This window comes from Myxine glutinosa, chromosome 7 (assembly GCF_964187855.1).
Source record: "Myxine glutinosa chromosome 7, kmMyxGlut1.1, whole genome shotgun sequence".
Classification (NCBI taxonomy): domain Eukaryota; kingdom Metazoa; phylum Chordata; class Myxini; order Myxiniformes; family Myxinidae; genus Myxine; species Myxine glutinosa.
The window spans coordinates 55,872,410-55,894,321 of record NC_136267.1 but is presented as its reverse complement, the minus strand read 5'-3'; the positions used below and the strand labels follow the sequence as shown (position 1 = coordinate 55,894,321).

The window sequence follows — 21,912 nt, the reverse complement described above, 5'->3', positions numbered from 1 at the left end:
AAAAACCACCAACAACATCAAAACAACATGCATTGAAAGGCCATTTTCCCTGCTAGAGCGGGGGTTAGCCTTGCGGGCCCGATGACAATATTCTCCATTTTGCCCTATTTTCTGCATCTCCACTTGTTAACCCCCTTGCCCGCATTTCTTCTTCCACCACCTTTAGCCAAGTCTTTCTCGGTCTTCCCCGTCCTCTACTTCCTTCTCCATTCATTTCCGTCACTCTTCTCAACCAGTCACTTTCATCCTTCCTCAACACATGACCAAATCATCTCAACCTGTTCTCTTCACAGCATCAATCACAGGCTCTATTCTCTACAAAAAACCAAGGTCAACTTAATTTGGAAAAAGCAGATTATTCTACATGCTGTCTTGTCTTTCGTTTTGAGGCTGATGTTCACCAGGTCAATCTTTTAGATCCAATCCTTTGCCTTATTTATTGAACCCTGCAGCATCACTTGACATTTCTAATCTTATTTGACAAACTGTTACTCCAAAAGCACACTTCAGATGGGAGGACCTATTCTGTGCATTTAAGCATACTGTAAATATATCACTTTATTACTCTGCTCCAGTGTGTCCATCTATCGGTTCGTGGGTGTGGCTTCCTCCGTTGAGGGAGTGGCTACACCCGTTTTGGGAGGGGCTTCCAAAATAAATCTCCACCATTTATTTTCGAACCGTATAGCCCTGAGGCCTCTTTTGTTGCGCTGCTACTTTCTGACTCTTACGGTTTTATCTAAAGTCTAATTCGATATCCGATTTCATTTTCCCTAACCGCTAGGATGGTTTTAGACTCGGTTGCAAAAAAAACGGGAAGTAAATTGGATGAAAGTTACCGTTTATAGAAAAAAATGCATTTTAAATAAAATTCAGGCCTGCAATATAAAGTCCATTCCGATTCTCTCATGGTTTTATCTCAACTCTGATTCACCATCTGATTTCATTTTTCGTAGTCGCTAGGATGGTTTAATTCTCAGTTTCAGCAAAAGCTGAGAAATTCGGCGAAATGGATTCTAACAGCCATTTTGAACGTGGCTGGTCGGACGCGATGCGGGGATGGGGAAAGGAGAGAGGGGTGGTGGTGGGAGAAGTGGAGGGAGGTGGAGAGGGGGTTCGTTTACAGTTCCCTACTAGGACTTAGTTATTTATATTATTACTTAGTAAAGGTACAGCGACTGAATACTGAAATTGGGGATGGAACCATAGTGTAATTGTATATTTTTCATATTCCCCAGGTGTATATACAGAGTTTAGGGCAAGTTTACTCTTTTCCAGCTATGTAATTAAACAATGCAGTACTTTGAAAAATATAGACTATGGAATAATATAGACTATGGAATACAATATTTATTAAATAATAAAGTTTGGTTATAATCAATTTTTTATTTGTAAAGCGAAGTGTATTTGATGCTTTCAAGTTTTAAAAATGAACAACAGAAGTCAGTCAAGGAGGGTTCTCTACCCTCCCTCCTCTCAAGTCGAGTCAAGTCAAGGTGGAAGTCACTTTTCACCCTACCCTCCCACCCCTCCCCTGTGTGATTCTTTCCTCCTCTCCCCTGTGTGCGATCCTTTCCTCCCCTCCCCTCCCCTGCTTGCGATCCTTTCCTCCCCTGCATGCAATCCTTTCCTCCCCTCCCCTGCATGCGATCCTTTCCTCCCCTCCCCTGCATGCGATCCTTTCCTCCCCTCCCCTGCATGCGATCCTTTCCTCCCCTCCCCTGCATGCGATCCTTTCCTCCCCTCCCCTGCATGCGATCCTTTCCTCCCCTCCCCTGCATGCGATCCTTTCCTCCCCTCCCCTGCATGCAATCCTTTCCTCCCCTCCCCTGCATGCGATCCTTTCCTCCCCTGCATGCGATCCTTTCCTCCCCTCCCCTGCATGTGATCCTTTCCTCCCCTCCCCTGCATGCGATCCTTTCCTCCTCTCCCCTGCATGCGATCCTTTCCTCCCCTGTGTGCAATCCCTTCCTCCTCTCTGCTGCATGCGATCCTTTCCTCCCCTGTGTGCAATCCTTTCCTCCTCTCCCCTGCATGCGATCCTTTCCTCCCCTGTGTGCAATCCTTTCCTCCTCTCCACTGCATGCGATCCTTTCCTCCCCTGTGTGCAATCCTTTCCTCCTCTCCCCTGCATGCGATCCTTTCCTCCTCTCCCCTGCGTGCGATCCTTTCCTCCTCTCTCCTGTGTATAATCCTTTCCTCCTCTCCCCTATGAGTAATGCTCTCCCTTGTGCAGTGTGTGCAGCGAGGGATTGGAGAGTAATGAAGGATTGGAGAGTGATGAAGGATTGGAGAGTAATGAGGGATTGGAGAGGAGTGAGTGGTGGAGAGAGAGGGGTTGGAGGAGAGGGAGGTGGGGTTGGAGGAGAGTGAGGTGGGGTTGGAGGAGAGTGAGGTGGGGTTGGAGGAGAGTGAGGTGGGGTTGGAGGAGAGAGGTGGGGTTGGAGGAGAGAGAGGTGGGGTTGGAGGAGAGTGAGGTGGGGTTGGAGGAGAGTGAGGTGGGGTTGGAGAGGAGCGATGTGGGAGGGGTTTCAAGAGGGGAAAGGAGGGATGAGTGGAGTGATAGGGGGAGAGAATCGAATGAATTGGCTGTACCCATTTTGGAAAACTGAATGTGCAGCATCTAACTTAAGATGTCCAAATGTCATACTTCTATGCCCGTGGGTTTCCCACTGGTGCCCACGAATATATATATATACCGTATATATTTGCATTTAGTTCGTTACACCCATCCACATTTTGGGACATTGGGCAGCTTTTTGCATTTATAGGTTAAAGTTTTATTTCCATCATAAGAATTCTGAAGTGCAGCTCTCTTCTTTGGGCCAGAGCTCCCACATATCTGGCATTTCTTCATGCTGTGGAGGCCGAAGCTGAGAATAATTTGCTTGAACAGAGGATGCAAAGATTCTAAGCATGTTTCTCTCTGACTGCTGGGATATGTAGGCCTCTATTTTCTTTTAGTTGATTTATGGGCTGCACCATCAGATATTACTTCAATCCCACTCCTGTCTCACTCGAGTATATTGATCATCCAACCCACTGTTTGTTATGCAGGTTGATAACTTGCCTCCAGTCCTTCATTCCCTTTTTTTTTTTTTTATCTCATCCGTCAAATGTACTTAAGCTTTTGTCCAGTCTTGCTCTTTTCTATCGACTCATCATTGTTTTGTTTCGGCGCTGAAGCTTCTTGATCTCAGTCAGCCATGACTGATCTTGCCCAGATTGCTTCAACAGGCATGCACTCTTACCATCCTCAGCGTTGCTTGGTGTATTCCTGTGTCACGCTGTGAAGGCTGAAGACACCGAGATTTGAAGCATTCCGGTGTAGGCAGGCCTTGTTTTGAGACGGAGCATCAGATCTTTCATTCCAACCTCAGCACCTGGATTGAATATGTTCATCATCGAACCCACGCCTTGTTTTTGTTCTTTTTCTACATATATCCAAATTGAAAACTTGTCTCCAGTCCTATTAGCTCATTTCATTGTCTTGGCAAATCCCATGTTCACATCTGATTTATTTTTTTTATCATTGATTTCTGATCCATTCATTTATCATTCCTTTCCCACTTTCAGTATACATGCTTCTCAGCCCTCTTCTTCCATGAGCCTGGACACTGGTATTTCAAAAAAACAGAAAAAAAGTTAAGGTTGAGGGCACTTTAAAAAAAAAATGGAATGGAGACATTGTATAAACATTTTATAACAAAATATGATTGAGGAAAAGATGGTGTGAGAACTAGAAACAGTTCGTTTTACATGTGTGCGTGGATAGTAGGAAGGTTGAAAAAAACTACTTGGACATAGAAGGAAGGAGTTCATGATTAGGACAACGATTGTACCGGTTATTCACATGCAATGAGAACGGCTCAAAATAAGGTTTGATACTCAGTTGGGCAGCCTACTGTGATTACACTGTACTAAAAGGTACAGGGTAATACCAATTGACAAGCACCAACATCTAATACAGTCAAAGTCCAACATGTTTCCACAACCTTCTCGAAGATGGTGTACCTTTGGGACACGCTTATGCTTACATCAAAGTTTTCGTGTAGTTGCTGAACATCCTGGAAATCTGCACTTGTTGGTTTGTGCAAACCTGGCGAGTGGACTTGTTCTGAAGGGGGTTCATCATACGCATGGCAACGGGACGCTGTGCTGCGTTGGCCGGCAGTACGTCTGCACAGTCGAAAGGAAGGCTACGGCGGTGTGGAACAGAAGCTGCCATATATTCCGGTGTCCTAATAGGTAGAGGTTGCTGATGCAGATCGCGATGCTGACAACTCCGCTCACTGCCAGCCTTCCGTAACACGGCAGTAGGAACATGTAACACTGAGTGGGAGCAACACATCACAACAAGCATTTATTGATGTTGAAAGTTGTTATTCGGTGAATGGCACTAAATTGAAATGGTGTGAGTGAGGGGGCGTTGATTTTGAATCAAGATCTCGACGTTGGGGCATTTGTAATTTAAGGTTTGGTAAAGAGAAGCGTTCCTCTGTTTTTGGTGCGGTTGTTCATTTGCTTGGGAGCTTTAAAAGCTTACCTGTACAAAACAAGCCCCGCAGGTGATGAAGAATACCGATGCAACAAGTTTCCATTCTTGATCATCCTGAGAAATAAATATTTACATCAAGGACAATAGGTCTAATAATTTATTTTACTTAAATACATTAGAGATATACTTTGATGGGGAATGGTGTCATTTCAATAACAACTTTTAGAAATCAGTTATGATGAACAAGCATTCTGAGTCTTGCACTGCAATACATGTCCCCTACCGGCAGTCTGTCGTCAGGAAAACTGTTGGGGAAATTACCAAAGTTCAAAGTTCAAAGTGCCATAACTTTGTCAAAACTGATGGAAACGTCGTGAAGTTCGAACTCGATCTGTAACTTATCATGAGGAAACCATGTACCAAGTTTGAAATCATTAGCATTGAGAGTTTAGAAAAAAAGTCCGGAAAACTGTTCTTTGCGTGACGGACTGACAGACTGACGGACGGAGTGCAAACCGAGAGTCCCCTCCGGTGTACACCGGTAGGGGACTAATAACTTCAGATTACATATTGAATGGTCAGGATGTTTGGTGGTGCCCAAGGCAGGCTAGCTTAGGCTTTCAGGTATGCACTCACCTTTGAGCTGTCTACCCCGGGTTGGAATGCAGGCCTAGCTTTAAACTCGTCGTGGTGTGTTGAAGCGTGCACCGTCCCTGGGATGGACGTTAAGCTGGAACACATCTGTCAGCACTGGACATTATTATGCCACCAGTGCCTTTCACCAAGAGTAGGCAAGGTATACCAGAACCTTGAACAAATCACAAATTCCTACACCAGTTGAATGTCAAGCCTGGCCATCCGGTTCCCCAAGAAGGGAGGAATAATTGGGGTTGTTCAAGTAATAGTAGTTTGATGGTCTCAAATAAATCGTAAAGACGACAGCTAGCCTCACGATGACAATTTGAACAATTTGAAACTTGTGATCGTACAAACAGGTATCTGCGGAAATTCCGCGTTATGCAAACTGACAGACAAACAAGATATTTTCCAATGACATTCCCGTTTGCTTGTCGCACTCTTTCCCGGGTCGCACCGTCCCTCAGCCATTACTGGTCTCCATAAATGTTGTGCCATTGTATGTCGGGTGAGAAGTCAGTCAAAACAACGTCCAATTCACAATATCACCAGATATACCCACGGAAATGCTACTCAAGCGATTAGGAGTCGACCAATGAATAAATTATCCTAAATTAATTATCTTCGTGAGGCATAAATACCATCCTGTCACCAGCAATTAAGACAGCCGGATGATGAATAGCCGAACATTTTTAACTCCCGAGGCGACCTTCCAAATTTCTGGCGGTTGTGATGCACGATATGTTTACCTGAACGGAATGAAAGCAACACGGGTTTATTCCCAAACCCACGGACAAAGAAACACAACAATAAATTCAACAAATATGAATTTAATGAAGATAAACCAAAGAATGAAAATGAGTCCTGAGGTAAAACTAAAATTCGATTTTAAGGTACCTCCAACAGTTACAAATACAACACAGGGGGAAAGAAGTAATAAAATTAAAATGTTCCCTTTCGGCACTTAACTGGCTCCATTGGGTCCTTTTAGGAGGTTGGTGGCAGTTGAGGCTCGATGGCACACAGGTGGGAACTTGGCAAGTTGGTGACAGCCGACGAAAGGCCCGCGCGTCGAAATTGCCCAGAGCCGTGGGGAGAGTTGAAGATGGCCCTCTCTCTTTTTCGTCCCTGGGAAGGACAACGCGGCTAAACAGCGCCCTCTCAGAGCCCAGCAGTCCAAGCAACAGAAATGCTTCTTCTCTTCAGAAGAAAAGCGAAAGGCCATCTGCCTCACTGCTGCTCGCTCTCTCCTTTTCCTCAGCTCCAAGAGCCAATGGCAAAGTTTCATGCTGCCCCTCCGCTTTACCTCCCCGGACAAATCGTGTAACTCGGGAGGCGTGGCCTGCCGGCCCTTTCTCCACCTCCCCTCCCGGGATGTGGCCTTTTTCATTATTAGGTCCATTGGGGGGGCGGGGCTTGCCCCAACCGGCTCTGCTTGGGTTCTTGCCAGCGTAGTAAATGTTGTTTAAAGGAGGTTTTAATGGCCGGCCTTGTCAGAAAAACGTAAAGGGAAAATTACAGAGGGTAAATCACGTACTGGGGAAAATTAGCCTTAATCCCTAAAGCTAATTAGCACTGCTTCAACCTCCCCCCCCCCCCCCCCCCCCCGAGTGAAGCCATAAACAGTCAAGCTACAGTTTCCCTACTAATTACATTGAAATGCTCCTACACGTTACACGGTCCAAGCTATAATTATACAGTCCTACCTTCCCTACAGTATCCTTTCACCTACCCCCATAAACGTAACAATACGTTAAAATTAAATAGCAACAAAACAACGTTTAATTCACAATCTTGTGAGATTCCAGAATCTCAAGATATTTTAAGTGACAGACGGAAGTGTATTATCTATCTATAATTCCACTAATCTCTGTGTGTATGTTTGTATGTATGTATGTATGTATGTTTGTATGTTTGTCTGTGACCGCTGTTTCTCGACAACTACCGGTCCGATATACTTGAAACTTGCCAGGTATATTGCTGGGGACCCGAGGATGTGCCTTTTCAAGGTTTCATATTAATCGGAGAAGTAGTTACCGAGCTATGTCCAAAAAACGATTCAACCAATCAGAGAGCAGCGAGCTATCACGTGTGCCGAACGTGGCGAACAGACTCTGCCTCGGACGGCACATTTGAGAGCGTATTCATTTATTTCACGTTGGAAAACTATGTTGCCGTTAAACTATGTTTTAAAACTAATTAAAACTAATTTGCGATTCATCGTAACTGCGATTTGCGACCTTCCGGACAGTGAAGACTTCACTTCCGGCAGCCAATCACAGAACGCTTTGTTGCGTAGGTGTGGCCGATGTGAGAGCGAGCCGAGCCCAGCGCGTGCGCCATTACGGTTCGTAATTCGATTTCTTCCGGAGAAAATAATAATTTCTCGATTTCTTATGCGCATTATTTCTCCCAATTCAGTCAGAGCGAAGGGCGGAAGCGAAGAGCATTGTTTTTTTTGTTTACGGGCGTACGGGCGGGGTAGAGCGTACGGGTAGCGTTTTTTTTTTTTTTTGGCAAGGAACGGGCACCCACGTACGGGCATGCCCTAGTATAGAAAAAGACAATAAAAATAGGGTCACTGGACCTGTAGCTTATCTGGGCCCCATTCTAATGTTGTAACCCAAATTTAGTAGCATTCTGACTGGTGGGTCTAGAGAAGAAGATTTTTGAATGAATTTATTAAGTCTGCCATTTTGACCTACTTCGAGTCACGTGACCAGAACAAGTTTTGCAATCCCCTTCACCAGTCAGGAGTGGAACCTTGCTGCCAAATCTCAGCCGGATCACCTCAGATTTTGCCGGAGAAGTCAAAATAGGAGATGGACGGACAGACGGTACACGATGATCATACCTTATCTGGAATTGGAAGTTTTTATATACAAAGTCAAGCAAGGCTCGTGGAAGAACTAGAACACAGAACGAACCAGGACGCAACAGAACAAAAGGACCAGCAGAGAGAGAGGGCGGAAGACAGACAGCATGGCAGAGGACCAATATAGACAGAGACAGACATGCAACTGGCATGATTATGCAATGAGCAAGTCTTGTAGCGGAAAATAATTAGAAAAATTGTCATGTATTTCAACACTGCCTTTCCACAAATATTCTGGAATGATGTTTAACTACATTACTCCTGTTACTCACACTTACAAACCACCTGGAAATCTCGGTGACAAGGGAGATCCACGTCCATAATCCCACCTGTGTCGCATGTTCCACAACGTGTGCACCTCGCACGAGGTTGAGTGCAGCACACAGGATGCTTAGGATGAGCGAGATAAGACCCGTGAGAGAAACTGGAGCCAAGCATTGAGTGTGTCCTACAATACAGAGGAAGGTTCAAACAAATGAATGGCAGACAATTGGAAGCAGATACCAATAATTATGTCTTTATCTAACCCATGTGATCATTACACATTGCACCATTTGGGTCATACATGCTGATCCTTATGGCTATCCATTCCTTTCTCCATAAAAATAACTACGTGGGCACCTGCCAACTTTGACAAATCAAACCAGCCATCCCCAAGGGAGGATCATGTGAGGGTGACACGTACGTGCGGAGGCACGTGGATAGATGCAGCCGTTGGACAGCCTGTGCAGGTCGCCGTTCGGGTACTCCATTTGAACCGGACAGGGTGTGAAGAGGTCGACCGAAACCTGGGGCAGCATCTCGCCCAGAACAGGCATTTACCCCAACCGGTCACGGCATCTGCGAACACATTCACTTTTATCCTCTTCATCAGAACTTCCACATGTCCCTTTTGTCCTGTACATGGTACAGTGGTACACCCCCATATAACGAGCAGCTCTTCTGATTGTCATGCTCATCCCCAAATAATCGCTAATGCCCTGATTATCCAACCCACCACCAAATAGTCCCTATTGTCTGACAACCCAAATAATCGGATGTCCCTATTGTCTGACAAACCAAATAATCGGATGGCCCTATTGTCTGACAAACCAAATAATCGGATGGCCCTATTGTCTGACACCACTGACACTGACACCAGATCACCCGATCGTCCAACCCATCCCCCAAATAATCACCCCAGATGTTCGACTCATCCCAAATAACCACCAGACATTCTGTTTACCCCTTTCCCATACCAAATAACCACCAGACATCCTGATTACCCCCATTCCCCTCCCAAATAACCACCAGACATCCTGATTACCCCCTTCCCCCCTCCCAAATAACCACCAGACATCCTGATTACCCCCATTCCCCTCCCAAATAACCACCAGACATCCTGTTTACCCCTTTCCCCTACCAAATAACCACCAGACATCCTGATTACCCCCATTCCCCTCCAAAATAACCACCAGACATCCTGATTACCCCCTTCCCCCCTCCCAAATAACCACCAGACATCCTGATTACCCCCATTCCCCTCCCAAATAACCACCAGACATCCTGATTACCCCCTTCCCCCCTCCCAAATAACCACCAGACATCCTGATTACCCCCCCCCCCCTTCCCTCCCAAACAACCACCAGACATCCTGATTACCCCCCTTCCCTCCCAAATAACCACCAGACATCCTGATTACCCCCCTTCCCTCCCAAATAACCACCAGACATCCTGATTACCCCCCTTCCCTCCCAAATAACCACCAGACATCCTGATTACCCCCCCTCCATCCCAAATAACCACCAGACATCCTGATTACCCCCCTTCCCTCCCAAATAACCACCAGACATCCTGATTACCCTCCTTCCCTCCCAAATAACCACCAGACATCCTGATTACCCCCCTTCCCTCCCAAATAACCACCAGACATCCTGATTACCCCCCTTCCCTCCCAAATAACCACGAGACATCCTGATTACCCCCTTCCCCCCTCCCAAATAACCACCAGACATCCTGATTACCCCTTCTCCCCTCCCAAATAACCACGAGACATCCTGATTACCCCCTTCCCCCCTCCCAAATAACCACGAGACATCCTGATTACCCCCTTCCCTCCCAAATAACCACGAGACATCCTGATTACCCCCTTCCCCCCTCCCAAATAACCACGAGACATCCTGATTACCCCCTTCTCCCCTCCCAAATAACCACGAGACATCCTGATTACCCCCTTCCCCCCTCCCAAATAACCACAAGACATCCTGATTACCCCCTTCCCCCCTCCCAAATAACCACGAGACATCCTGATTACCCCCTTCCCCCCTCCCAAATAACCACGAGACATCCTGATTACCCCCTTCCCCCCTCCCAAATAACCACGAGACATCCTGATTACCCCCTTCCCCACTCCCAAATAACCACGAGACATCCTGATTACCCCCTTCCCCCCTCCCAAATAACCACGAGACATCCTGATTACCCCCTTCCCTCCTCCCAAATAACCACCAGACATCCTGATTACCCCCTTCCCCCCTTCACCCCTCCCAAATAACCACGAGACATCCTGATTACCCCCTTCCCCCCTCCCAAATAACCACGAGACATCCTGATTACCCCCTTCCCCCCTCCCAAATAACCACCAGACATCCTGATTACCCCCTTCCCCCCTTCCCCCCTCCCAACTAACCACCAGACATCCTGATCATCCTCATTCTCTCTCAAATAACCACCAGACATCCTGATTACCCCCTTCCCCCCTTTCCCCCCTCCCAACTAACCACCAGACATCCTGATCATCCTCATTCTCTCTCAAATAACCACCAGACATCCTGATTACCCCCCTTTTCCCCCAACTAACCACCAGACATCGTTATTACCCCTTCCCTCCCAAATAACCACCAGACATCCTGATTACCCCCCTTTTCCCCCAACTAACCACCAGACATCGTTATTACCCCTTCCCTCCCAAATAACCACCAGACATCCTGATTACCCCCCTTTTCCCCCAACTAACCACCAGACATCGTTATTACCCCTTCCCTCCCAAATAACGAGACATCCTGATTACCTCCCTTTTCCCCCAACTAACCACCAGACATCGTTATTACCCCTTCCCTCCCAAATAACCACCAGCTGTTCGCATTGTCCTCCTCTCGTAAAATAATTAATAGTTGTCCCGATTGTCCAGCTCACCTCCCAAAAACCACCAGATGTACTGATTGTCCTCAAAGCAAAACAACCACCAGACGTCCCGTTGGTGATGATGGTGGTGGTGGTGGTGGTGGTGGTGGTGGTGGTGGTGCTCACTCCTACAAAGCAGCTGTTTCGCACAACCTGTTCAAAACAATATACAAATGGCTACCTACCACACGTACATTTATTGCCCCCTAGCGGTTTTCTTTACACCAAACGTCAGCTATTAATTTTATATTATCACCGATGTCCCTTCAAAGGACGGGATAGTATTAGGTTAAAAAAAAAATTATTTCATAATTTTCAATCTTTTGATACACAACGAACACAAAAGGGAAAGGGTACAGTTTGTTGTCGCCATGGTGTTATAGTTCGCGGTAGTATTTCCAAAAGGTTCGTTCGTTTATTTCCCTTACCGGTTGTACAAATATTAATTTTAGGCTCGTTCTTTAACGTCGATTTTTAAAAGGAGACTTTGGAAACGTCATTTGAAGGAGGAAATAAATATTTTAAGTACGATCGTTGTGATTCCAGGCCGATCTGAGATGATGGAGCCAACCGGAAGTGCGGCCGATTTGGGATGATGGAGACTATCGGAAGTGCGACCGATCTCTGCCATCTGTGCCATGGCGGTGTTCGAGCCACGTACACGTGTCCGCGGTGCAATATCCGCTACTGTTCGGTCGGGTGTTATCGCGCCGAAGCGCACAGTACCTGCTCGGAGGCTTTTTACCGAGACTGCTGTTTGGAACGGCTTCGGGATTACCGCAGACCGGGTCCAGACCAGAAGGTACTGCGGGGGCTGCAGAACGTGGCTCGGAGCGGGGACGAGTATTGGGATCCGGGCGAGCAGAACGGAGATGAGGACGATGCGGAGCAAGACGAGCAAACGCTGGAGCAGCGAATGGAAGGTCTTGATCTGGACCGTGACAGCGATCGGGTGTGGGAACGACTGACTGAGCGTGAGAAGCGCGAGTTTGACGGGTTGATTTCCCGAGGCGAAGCACACCGGCTGATCCCACCTTGGGTCCCGTGGTGGGAACGGACGGCCGAGCCGCAGAACCCCGGACTCGTCGAGGAACTCGATCCCGGCTCGGGTCTGCCCCTGGCACAGCCGAACCCCGCGGAGGTTCCTGCGCAGGACGATCCTCCGGCCGCACTCTCGGAGCTGCTCGGCAAGCCTCCCTCCCCGACCGTGGGTCCGGCTTTGGCGAGCGTGCTCTTCGCGTATGCACTCACGGCCCGGAACTACGCCGGGACCTTGGACTCGGAGGCCGCGCTTGCGATGCTCGCCGCGTCACCGGCGCTGGGTGGCGGCGTCGCGTACCGGAGCGCGGCCGTGGCGCTGCAGGATGCGCTCCGCCTTGCCCGGGAGCGAGGGGAGTCCCGCGGGTCGTGCCTGCTGTCCCTGCACGACTCGGCTCGTCTGCTGCGTCATGCGCGATGGTCGTGCGCCGCGCTGGCCGAGGCGGGCCGGGCTCTGAACGCGGCACGAAGAGGTCTCCTTCGGTCTTCGGCTCGGTCCTGCTTCCTGGCGAAAAAGAAGACCGACTTCCTGCGGTCTTGGATAGCAGCCGAGTCTGGGGCGCTGCCCTCGCTTGCCGCCGAGGCCCAACGAGAGTACGAGGAGAGCAGCGCGGCCACGCAACACCTGGACGAGGACAGGGAGCGGCTGGAGGAAGCCTGGGGTGGCCCAAGACCTCCGAACCAGCGTGGACCGCTCGTTCAGGAGCTGTGATCACATTGATGGCGTGAAGTGGAAATTACCTTTTTATACATGAAACCAAAAATCCCAAGGGATGTTCCCCCACCTGAAGAGTGTGACCGGCAAATTTGATTGGTCAAGACTAATATTTTGCCCAAGTACTGTGAAACAGGCTTTTTGGAAGTTTGACCAGACGATTTGTGTTCTGGATGAGCACAGGGAGAAGCACAACAACAGTAGGGAAGAGGGACATCGGGAGATCTGTGGAAGAGAGTGGGCTGGGTCGGGGTACACAGGATAAACAAGGACACTACAAGGGATTTCAGCAAAAAACATGGAATTTGTAGGAAGTGGGCTTGGGGTGGATTAATGGTTGTTTTCAAACATATAATTAAATTTAAATAAAATAAACGTTTCAAATAAAGATTATAGAAAACCTTATTTCTGGTCTTGCGTCCTCTGCTCTTTCTGTGCCCCCACCGCCAGGTTTCCACAGGGCTCACATCATCAACCCCCTTCTGGTAAAACTACCTAAATCCAGGATCACTGCACACCTCCACTCCTTTGTTCCTATTTTTCCCCACATGTGGAACAAACTTCCACATCCTCTTCAATCATTCTACCCTCCAGGTATTCAAGACAGCTGTTCACCACCATCTCGGATCGTCCCCAATCCGAAACCATGATCGTTTCTCCCCTCGTTACCCACCACATCCTAAATTTCCAATTTTTCCTCCTCCAGAGTTCCCTTCTGTATCCGTCTTGTCCACCCTTTGCATCCTCCTCTGTCCCCCATTCCTCCCCACACCCACTGTTTACCCACCTCCCTCATCTTGGTTTTCAACTCTAATGTTGGTGTTCCCCACAGGTCTCTCTCTCTCTCCTACTGTTCCTTTTGTCCTGTTGCATCTTGATCCGTTCAGTGTTCCAGTATTAGCTCTTTCACGAGCCTCGACTATGTATCCAAAAAACCCCATTTATTCAGAAGTTTACTGCCGTCTTTTACACCACCTTATTTAATATGTGACAGTTATTTGTGCCTGTAGTTTGTGTCCTTTATGACATCCCTAAAATCAGTAAGTTTCCTGTTTGGAATGTTTTTCAATTTTGTTTAACTGCCAGAACCCCATTAGTTCATCATCGAACCCCAGACTGCCTCCAGTTGTAGTTCGGTTGTGGTAATATTCCCTGGGATGGTTTTTTGGGCACCGATATATTTTTCTTCTCTCCGCGTTACGGGTGCATTGAGGTCAAAACAACACAATCCTCATCTCCCAAACATGATATACTGCACGGTACTTTAGGATGACCGCACACTGCTGTTTCTTGGGATTTCTGCGGATTACATCATTTTGAGAGTCCTGTATGACCTAACCCCACTTTACGCTACGTGAGCGGGGTAACAATGGCTCTTTTCCCAATGCTGGATTTTTCACCACATGCGTTTGTAGCTGTTCTTTTGACGCAGACATCGATGTGCTCCATCTATCTATAATTCCAGTAATCTCTGTGTGTATGTGTGTGTGTATGTATGCGACAACGATTTCTCGACAACTACCGGTCCGATATACTTGAAACTTGCCAGGTATATTGCTGGGGACCCGAGGATGTGCCTTTTCAAGGTTTGAAATTAATCGGACAAGTACTTACCGAGCTATGGCGATTTAGCCGTTCGCCGTTCGCTTTGGCGTTGCGAATGGACCAAACCATTGCATGTAAATAGAGGGGGGGGGGGTTCTGTGGTCGTTGCGAATGGACCAAACCATTCATGTAAATAGAGGGGGGGGTTCTGTGGTCGTTACTGCCACGTGGTTTCAAAGTTTTTTGTTGTTGTTGTTTGCACGCATGCTTTTTTGCACCCACGTGCACCCACCCAAGGAACGGGCACCCACGTACGGGCACGTCCTAGCTTATATATAGTACGGGCATGCCCTAGTGTACAATAAAGGTGTTTGCACCTTGCTCAACACCATGATCTTGTTTTCTTACTGTACACTTCCGTTGCAGCATAAGTCGTGAAGGATATGCTTTCACTTCATACTTCTTTATGTTCCAATTATATTGTTGAAAAGTGTGAACGTTAACACAACAAAGGGGGTTGGTGGTCATGGCAGCATTCCAAAGCTTTGCTTTTGGAAGGAGTGATGGATGCACAAAACGTTTTTGATGTATCTCATTTACTACCAAGACATTTAAAAGATACCTGCGACAAAACCAAGAATTAGGTAGAGCGTAGAGCATAAACCGATTAAGCATACGGTGATGTGTAAAATCTTTTTTAGCCGCGTCGCAGACGCTGGTCATAGAGTGCCCTCTGCTGTTGTTGTTGTTGTTGTTGTTCTTCTTCTTCTTCTTGTTCTTGCAGAGAAGACAAAACCTCAAAGCTCCACCCATTCTGGGAACCATAGCTCCACCCATTTTGGGAGAGGCTTCATATAAGCAAATATCCACCATTTTATTAACTCGCATAGCTTTGACGCCTGTTTTATAGGCCGGTGGTGTCTTTCTCTCTCACACAGGTATATTTCAACAGGTCATACACCGCCTGAAATAACAGACGGGAAAATGCCGAGATATATTAAAAATTCGTCCATTTGATGACAATCGTCACGATGAAATATTTAATTTATACGTCGACACAATAATGTGGAGAGAGGAGCATAGCTTCGTTCACGTGTCGCTACACACGAGAAATTGCCGAGATATATTTGTTTTTTAAAGCGCGGCATGGTCAGTCATACACCGCCTGAAATAATAGACGGGAAAATGCCGATATATTAAAAATTCGTCGCCACACACGGGAAATTGCCGAGATATATTTTCACTTTGCACAAGAATAACATCAAGTAATCGAATCAATAGGAATGTCCTGTGCCTATAACATCGACGTTATAGGCACAGCTGCATCTAGGCATTGTGTAACATCGACGCGGCTTTTGTTTTAATTAAAACTTTTTGTACTTGTTTTCAGTAAAAGTGACGGATAGCGCTTGTTCATAGTGTTAAAGATTTGTATTTAGTTTATGTATCAATTACTCCCACGACCTTTCCAACAAATTCACTGGGTGGTTTACCTTTGCGCTTGCAGGGGTAAGAATCAGAGGCAAGCATCTGGGATTTGAAGGTGACTCCTTGCAAAAAACTTTTCATATGCAGAATATGGCTGTGAGTAACATCATTGTGCTGCTGTCGTAGCCCACCCCACCACCCCCATTACAGTTTGTAGCCAGGCCAGGATTCAAACCCAAGCTAGACAGCACAGAGGCAAGTGTGCATACCTCTAGTCCAACCTACCAGCCCTACAAACTATACCGTGAGATATTCAACACCCCCTCCCCCGCCACCCTCCAGCAACACTTGTGACCAGATCAAGAAGACATATTTATTTTGTGTGCCTCACATGACTGCTGGTTTGCATCATTGCTGGGGCAGCTGTGCTGTTGATCCAGTGCACCCTTTCAGTTAGTCAGAAGTTGTCCAGGGTTCCTGCAGCATGGGTAATGTGAGACATGGGTAATGAACGTAGAGCAGCAACGAAGGTTGGAAAGGGTGGAAATGCGAATGGTTCGGTGGATGTGCGGAGTATCGTTGAGAGAGAGGAAGACAAATGATGAATTGCGAAAGATGATGGGAATAGAGCCTGTGATTGATGCTGTGAAGAGGAACAGGTTGAGATGGTTTGGTCATGTGTTGAGGAAGGATGAAAGTGACTGGTTGAGAAGAGTGATGGAAATGAATGTAGAAGGAAGTAGAGGACGGGGAAGACCGAGAAAGACTTGGCTAAAGATGGTGGAAGAAGAAATGTGGGCAAGGGTGTTAACAAGGAGAGATGCAGAAAATAGGGCAAAATGGAGAAGATTGTCATGGGGACCGCAAGGCTAACCCCCGCTCTAGCAGGGAAAATGGCCTTAAAATGCCTGTTGTGTTGTTCCTGCAACAGGATACTGTGGGATCCTCAACGTACACCAACTAATGCCGGTTGATGGAATCCCCAATTTAACATTCGTCCTTGGGACAGCACACTGATGAATTACCCTGCCTGTAAAACATCAGAATGGCAGTTTATAGCTCGGCCGACATTTGAACCCAGGCTGGACAGCTTCCAGAGGAGCGTGTATACCTCCAGGCCATCCTGCCAACCCCCGAGGAAGAGTAAAAACCGCAAACATTGAAGAAAAAAAAAGGTAGTAATAACATCCAATTGAGGTGAGACACAAAGGTGCTCCTAAATTTTAGACAAATTTTTTTTTCTTTTAGTTCAACCAAGCATGAACAAGTAATAGGCCAGACTTCACAAGCAGCTACAGTCTCCGATCACTCACCTCACAGCCTTTTACAACAAGCCCGTGTCCTTTCGAACTGTTTATTAATTAAAGAGTGTATCAACGCAGTGAGAAAGCACGTGAATCGTGTCCTGGTGTAAAAGAATAACAATACTCCAAGCAGGTGCCCACAAATTTATTCCGTTGACACGTCCTCACTCAAGTCGAAATGAAACACTGAAAACGAAACAAAACAAAGAGCAGCAGTTGAGTGTGGTGATGCCACCCATGCAAATCCAAGCAACAAGATTTTACAAATGCAGCCATTTGTATGGAATACCATGATGTATTTTGAGGAAAATGATTAATACAAGTTTGGGTAACAAAAGTGACAAAAGTCACGTTTGATGTGTGATGATCACGTTTAAAGCTCGCTCTCACCCAAAGATGGCGGTCAGGTGGTCATTTTTTTGTCCATATATTCCTTTAAAGATCTGTAAGCTACTCTTTCAACCCCAAAGAGGTAAAGAAAGAGTGTAAAAGAGGTCCCGCTCCACATGGTGATGAGGGGAAGCCTGAAAAAAAAAATACAAATGTCAAGGACAAATAAGGCAGCACACGGGGGTCACATTGCTGCAGTCAAAAATGTATTTCATGTATGTAATAAATAGATGGTCTTCAGGGCACCGTGAAACCGAGTACAGTACACACAGAAACTGTCAGAGATAAACAAGGAAACAAAAACAATATCTCACGATTGTCAAATAATTCCAAAAAAACTTGTCCATTTATCGTGGACTAGGCACTGCCAAATCTATTTTTTTGTAGGGGGCGAAAACACGACACCCACTCAGGAATGGGGTTGAGGATCATTTAATATTACCTTCCACACAGCTACAAAGACCTAGGCACGACAGAGCGATTTAAAAACATTTTTAAAGCAAACTTTTCTTTTACAATAATTTTGTTCACCTGAAACACTTCTGGCACTCGATGGTAAACCTCTGAAAATTTGATACCAGTTTGTAGCTGTTTCACAACACATGCACGAAGGACGGGCAGACGGTAGGAAGGAAGGCAGGAAGGAAGGTAGGAAGGAAGGTAGGAAGGCAGGAAGGCAGGAAGAAAGGAAGATAGGACGGCAGGAAGGAAGGAAGGAAGGTAGGACGGCAGGAAGGAAGGAAGGTAGGACGGCAGGAAGGAAGGAAGGTAGGATGGCAGGAAGGAAGGAAGGTAGGATGGCAGGAAGGAAGGTAGGATGGCAGGAAGAAAGGAAGGTAGGATGGCAGGAAGGAAGGAAGGTAGGATGGCAGGAAGGAAGGTAGGAAGGAAGGAAGGTAGGATGGCAGGAAGGAAGGAAGGTAGGACGGCAGGAAGGAAGGAAGGTAGGATGGCAGGAAGGAAGGTAGGATGGCAGGAAGAAAGGTAGGATGGCAGGAAGAAAGGAAGGATGGCAGGAAGAAAGGAAGGTAGGATGGCAGGAAGAAAGGAAGGTAGGATGGCAGGAAGGAAGGTAAGACGGCAGGAAGGAAGGAAGGTAGGACGGCAGGAAGGAAGCAAGGTATGACGGCAGGAAGGAAGGTATGACGGAAGGAAGAAAGGAAGGTAGAACGGCAGGAAGGAAGGAAGGAAGGTAGGACGGCAAGAAAGGAAGGTAGGACGGCAGGAAGGAAGGTTTGACGGCAAGAAGGAAGGTAGGACGGCAGGAAGGTATGACGGCAGGAAGGTATGTAGAACGGCAGGAAGGAAGGAAGGAAGGTAGGACGGCAGGAAGAAAGGAAGGTAGGACGGCAGGAAGAAAGGAAGGTAGGACGGCAGGAAGGGAGGTAGGACGGCAGGAAGGAAGGAAGGTAGGACGGCAGGAAGAAAGGTAGGTAGGACGGCAGGAAGAAAGGACGGCAGGAAGAAAGGACGGCAGGAAGGAAGGACGGCAGGAAGGAAGGACGGCAGGAAGGTAGGACGGCAGGAAGGAAGGAAGGTAGGACGGCAGGAAGGTAGGACGGCAGGAGGCAGGAAGGAAGGAAGGATGGTAGGACGGCAGGAAGGAAGGATGGTAGGACGGCAGGAAGGCAGGATGGTAGGATGGTAGGACGGCAGGAAGGCAGGAAGGCAGGATGGAAGGATGGTAGGACGGCAGGAAGGAAGGATGGTAGGACGGCAGGAAGGAAGGATGGTAGGACTGCAGGAAGGCAGGAAGGGCAGGAAGGCAGGACGGCAGGACGGCAGAATGGTAGGACGGCAGGACGGGCGGAAGGAAAAACAAGCCTATGAGTATTGTCCCCTCGGGTGAAACCGGTTAACCGGTACTCGCCACTCGGTCGAGGGCTGATAAATCCAAAACAGCCAACGAGTAACGACGTAATTGGAGTGAAGAGAGGGGAGGATTGGGGATGAGAAACGTGTTGGAGGCTCAGGGACATCACCAGACAGACCAGTATTGAAATAAAAGTGGGGGGAAAATACTTGTACATGTGCCATAGATATTTAAAATAAATACTATGAAACTACGGACCCAAGGCTAAGGCCATTTTCGTCAATAATCCTCGAAGTAAAGGATTTCTAGAATATATCAAAGAACGTACCGATACTTCCATTTCTGCACCGCCTTCTGCCCGAAGAGCTTGATAAACATGTTTCTCGTATCGCTGAAGGACACCACAATGAGAGACACAATGACCGCAATCACGCACTCCTTCACGTCTGTTGATGCTGAATATAAAATTATCTTAGACAACGGCTCCTCGCTATAATATATGCAGCTTCGCAATCTCATTAAATCATACAAATGAAATTTAAATGACAGGTTAAGAAAAAGCAAACAACGCGCTCAACAATACACCGCTGGAAATACTGTGTGGCATAATGCCCACGGATAGCAATCAAAAGCATTATAGGAGAAAACTCTGCGGTAAGAATACAAAATATAAACGTAATATTAAAGGAAAAAGGGGATTTAATCGTATTAAAAGGTTTAAATAAATAATTGGAAAATATTTTTTCAATTCATAACATGACTGAGGTGATCTTGCAGAATGTCCAGTAGATTGGAGAATTTTTTGCCGCGTAATTTCGATTATAAGTACCTGTTGTACCTGTTTGGCAGGTAAGCTTGGATGAATAAAATTTCCTGGACCAGCAAATAATTGCCGTCGATGTAAAACGACTTCACAATATAATAAAACGTTCTTAATCTGTTTGAGAAGGTCGAAAAGCATTTAATTACCTCACAGTTACGAAATGAATGGTCTTAATAATAAAACGTACCTTAAGGAGATTATTCCCGACAGTAGTCATCAGCGCCGCTGGTGTAGTGGTATCATGCAAGATTCCCATTCTTGCGACCCGGGTTCGATTCCCGGGCGGCGCATCGTTGCCTTCCTCACCCTCCATGCCTTGTTTGCATTCCATTTTCCACTTTCGAAAACAATCTCCTGAGTTTCCCTTTGACTTATTGTTTGCTTTTCGGTCTTTTTTTGCATTTCTTGCACACCAACTATTTTAATATCCCCATATGGTGGAGGGGGTGGAGGTACAACAAGGAATTATAACTAGAAAGAGCAATCGGAGATTGCAGACCCTCGCCAAAACTTGTTTTGCATGGTTTTGTGGACAACGATATATACACAAAGAATTAAGTTAAGCACCCCCCCGTTTTTTTACAACCTCGCACATTACAAGTTTGTTGTCGTCAAAACAGTGTAATATACCCATGATATTGCTATATTTTCTGGAGAAGTGATATTATGGTCACATAAAAACATAACAATCATGCCGTTTTCAATATTTTATTCTGAATAATTTAAGGTGAAATTTTTTGGGAATTTTAGGCATATTTTCACCTCAATTTAAGTATGGAGCTATAGGTCCATCACGGACAGTGTGGATGACGTTTATGTTTTCTAACGTACAGTCATTGTTCTGAGAAGACCTCTAGCGATCTTTGCGTCAATAACGTGTGTAGGACCCACGTGATCGGATCACTGACTCAACCCTACGTCTCATAGACCCTGTAAGCCGTCGTATGCGTTGCTGTGGCAGGTTGTTCCATTCCCGATGTAATGCACGTTCCAATTCATCCAGATTGGCTATTGGAGGGACCATCTTCGCAATTTGTCGTCCCAACATGTCCCAAACGTGCTCGAGGGGGTTCAGGTCAGGACTGTACGCAGGCCAGGGGATGGTTGTCACAGCACCTTGCTCCATCCGATCACGTGGGTCCTACACACGTTATTGACGCAAAGATCGCTAGAGGTCTTCTCAGAACAATGACTGTACGTTAGAAAACATAAACGTCATCCACACTGTCCATGATGGACCTATAGCTCCATACTTAAATTGAGGTGAAAATATGCCTAAAATTCCCAAAAAATTTCACCTTAAATTATTCAGATTAAAATATTGAAAACGGCATGATTGTTATGTTTTTATGTGACCATAATATCACTTCTCCAGAAAATATAGCAATATCATGGGTATATTACACTGTTTTGACGACAACAAACTTGTAATGTGCGAGGTTGTAAAAAAACGGGGGGGTGCTTAACTTAATTCTTTGTGTATAGTACGTACTTTATAAATAGACATGATTTATAGAGGTACAGGTTGAAAAAAGACAATGTGTCATTCTGGCAACCACCAGGTGTAGTTTGTGGTCTACGTGAGCAGATTACATACTGGCAGACAAAGAAATATGTCGTGCATAACACAATACTGGCTAAATTCCTGAAATAGGTTGTTGACCTTTTGGCCGATGTTGACCTAA

The 21,912-nt window shown here is 46.5% G+C and overlaps 2 protein-coding genes, 1 long non-coding RNA gene and 1 other non-coding gene across 8 annotated transcripts; 2 read left to right on the top strand and 2 right to left on the bottom strand.

Moving 5' to 3' along the window:
- Nucleotides 1-3,500: 3,500 nt before the first annotated feature.
- LOC137431266 (vesicle-trafficking protein SEC22c-like) lies at nt 3,501-12,446 on the bottom strand. Of its 5 annotated transcripts, none has more exons than XM_068122387.2 (5): nt 11,184-12,446; nt 8,695-8,849; nt 8,295-8,457; nt 4,547-4,612; nt 3,501-4,332 (listed from the first exon to the last, which is right to left on the bottom strand). In XM_068122387.2, the coding sequence occupies exons 2-5, from the start codon at nt 8,825-8,827 to the stop codon at nt 4,290-4,292; spliced, it is 405 nt and encodes a 134-aa protein (XP_067978488.1). In that variant the 5' UTR covers nt 8,828-8,849; nt 11,184-12,446; the 3' UTR covers nt 3,501-4,289. The 5 variants fall into 5 exon arrangements, with proteins under 5 accessions (XP_067978488.1, XP_067978484.1, XP_067978485.1 ...); XM_068122383.2 differs by having other exon boundaries at nt 8,282-8,457; nt 11,184-11,763; XM_068122384.2 differs by having other exon boundaries at nt 8,288-8,457; nt 11,184-11,763.
- ZNHIT2 (zinc finger HIT-type containing 2) lies at nt 11,764-13,329 on the top strand. Its single transcript, XM_068122382.2, has one exon. The coding sequence runs from the start codon at nt 11,764-11,766 to the stop codon at nt 12,919-12,921; it is 1,158 nt and encodes a 385-aa protein (XP_067978483.2). The 3' UTR covers nt 12,922-13,329.
- Nucleotides 13,330-17,331: 4,002 nt separating this feature from the next.
- LOC137431264 (uncharacterized) lies at nt 17,332-19,890 on the bottom strand. The gene is made up of 3 exons (XR_010985237.2): nt 19,733-19,890; nt 17,592-17,725; nt 17,332-17,387 (listed from the first exon to the last, which is right to left on the bottom strand). It is a non-coding gene; the product is annotated as an uncharacterized LOC137431264 (long non-coding RNA).
- A 556-nt stretch (nt 19,891-20,446) lies between these two features.
- On the top strand, nt 20,447-20,517 carry TRNAG-CCC (transfer RNA glycine (anticodon CCC)). The gene has a single exon. It is a non-coding gene; the product is annotated as a tRNA-Gly (tRNA).
- The last annotated feature ends 1,395 nt before the right edge of the window (nt 20,518-21,912 follow it).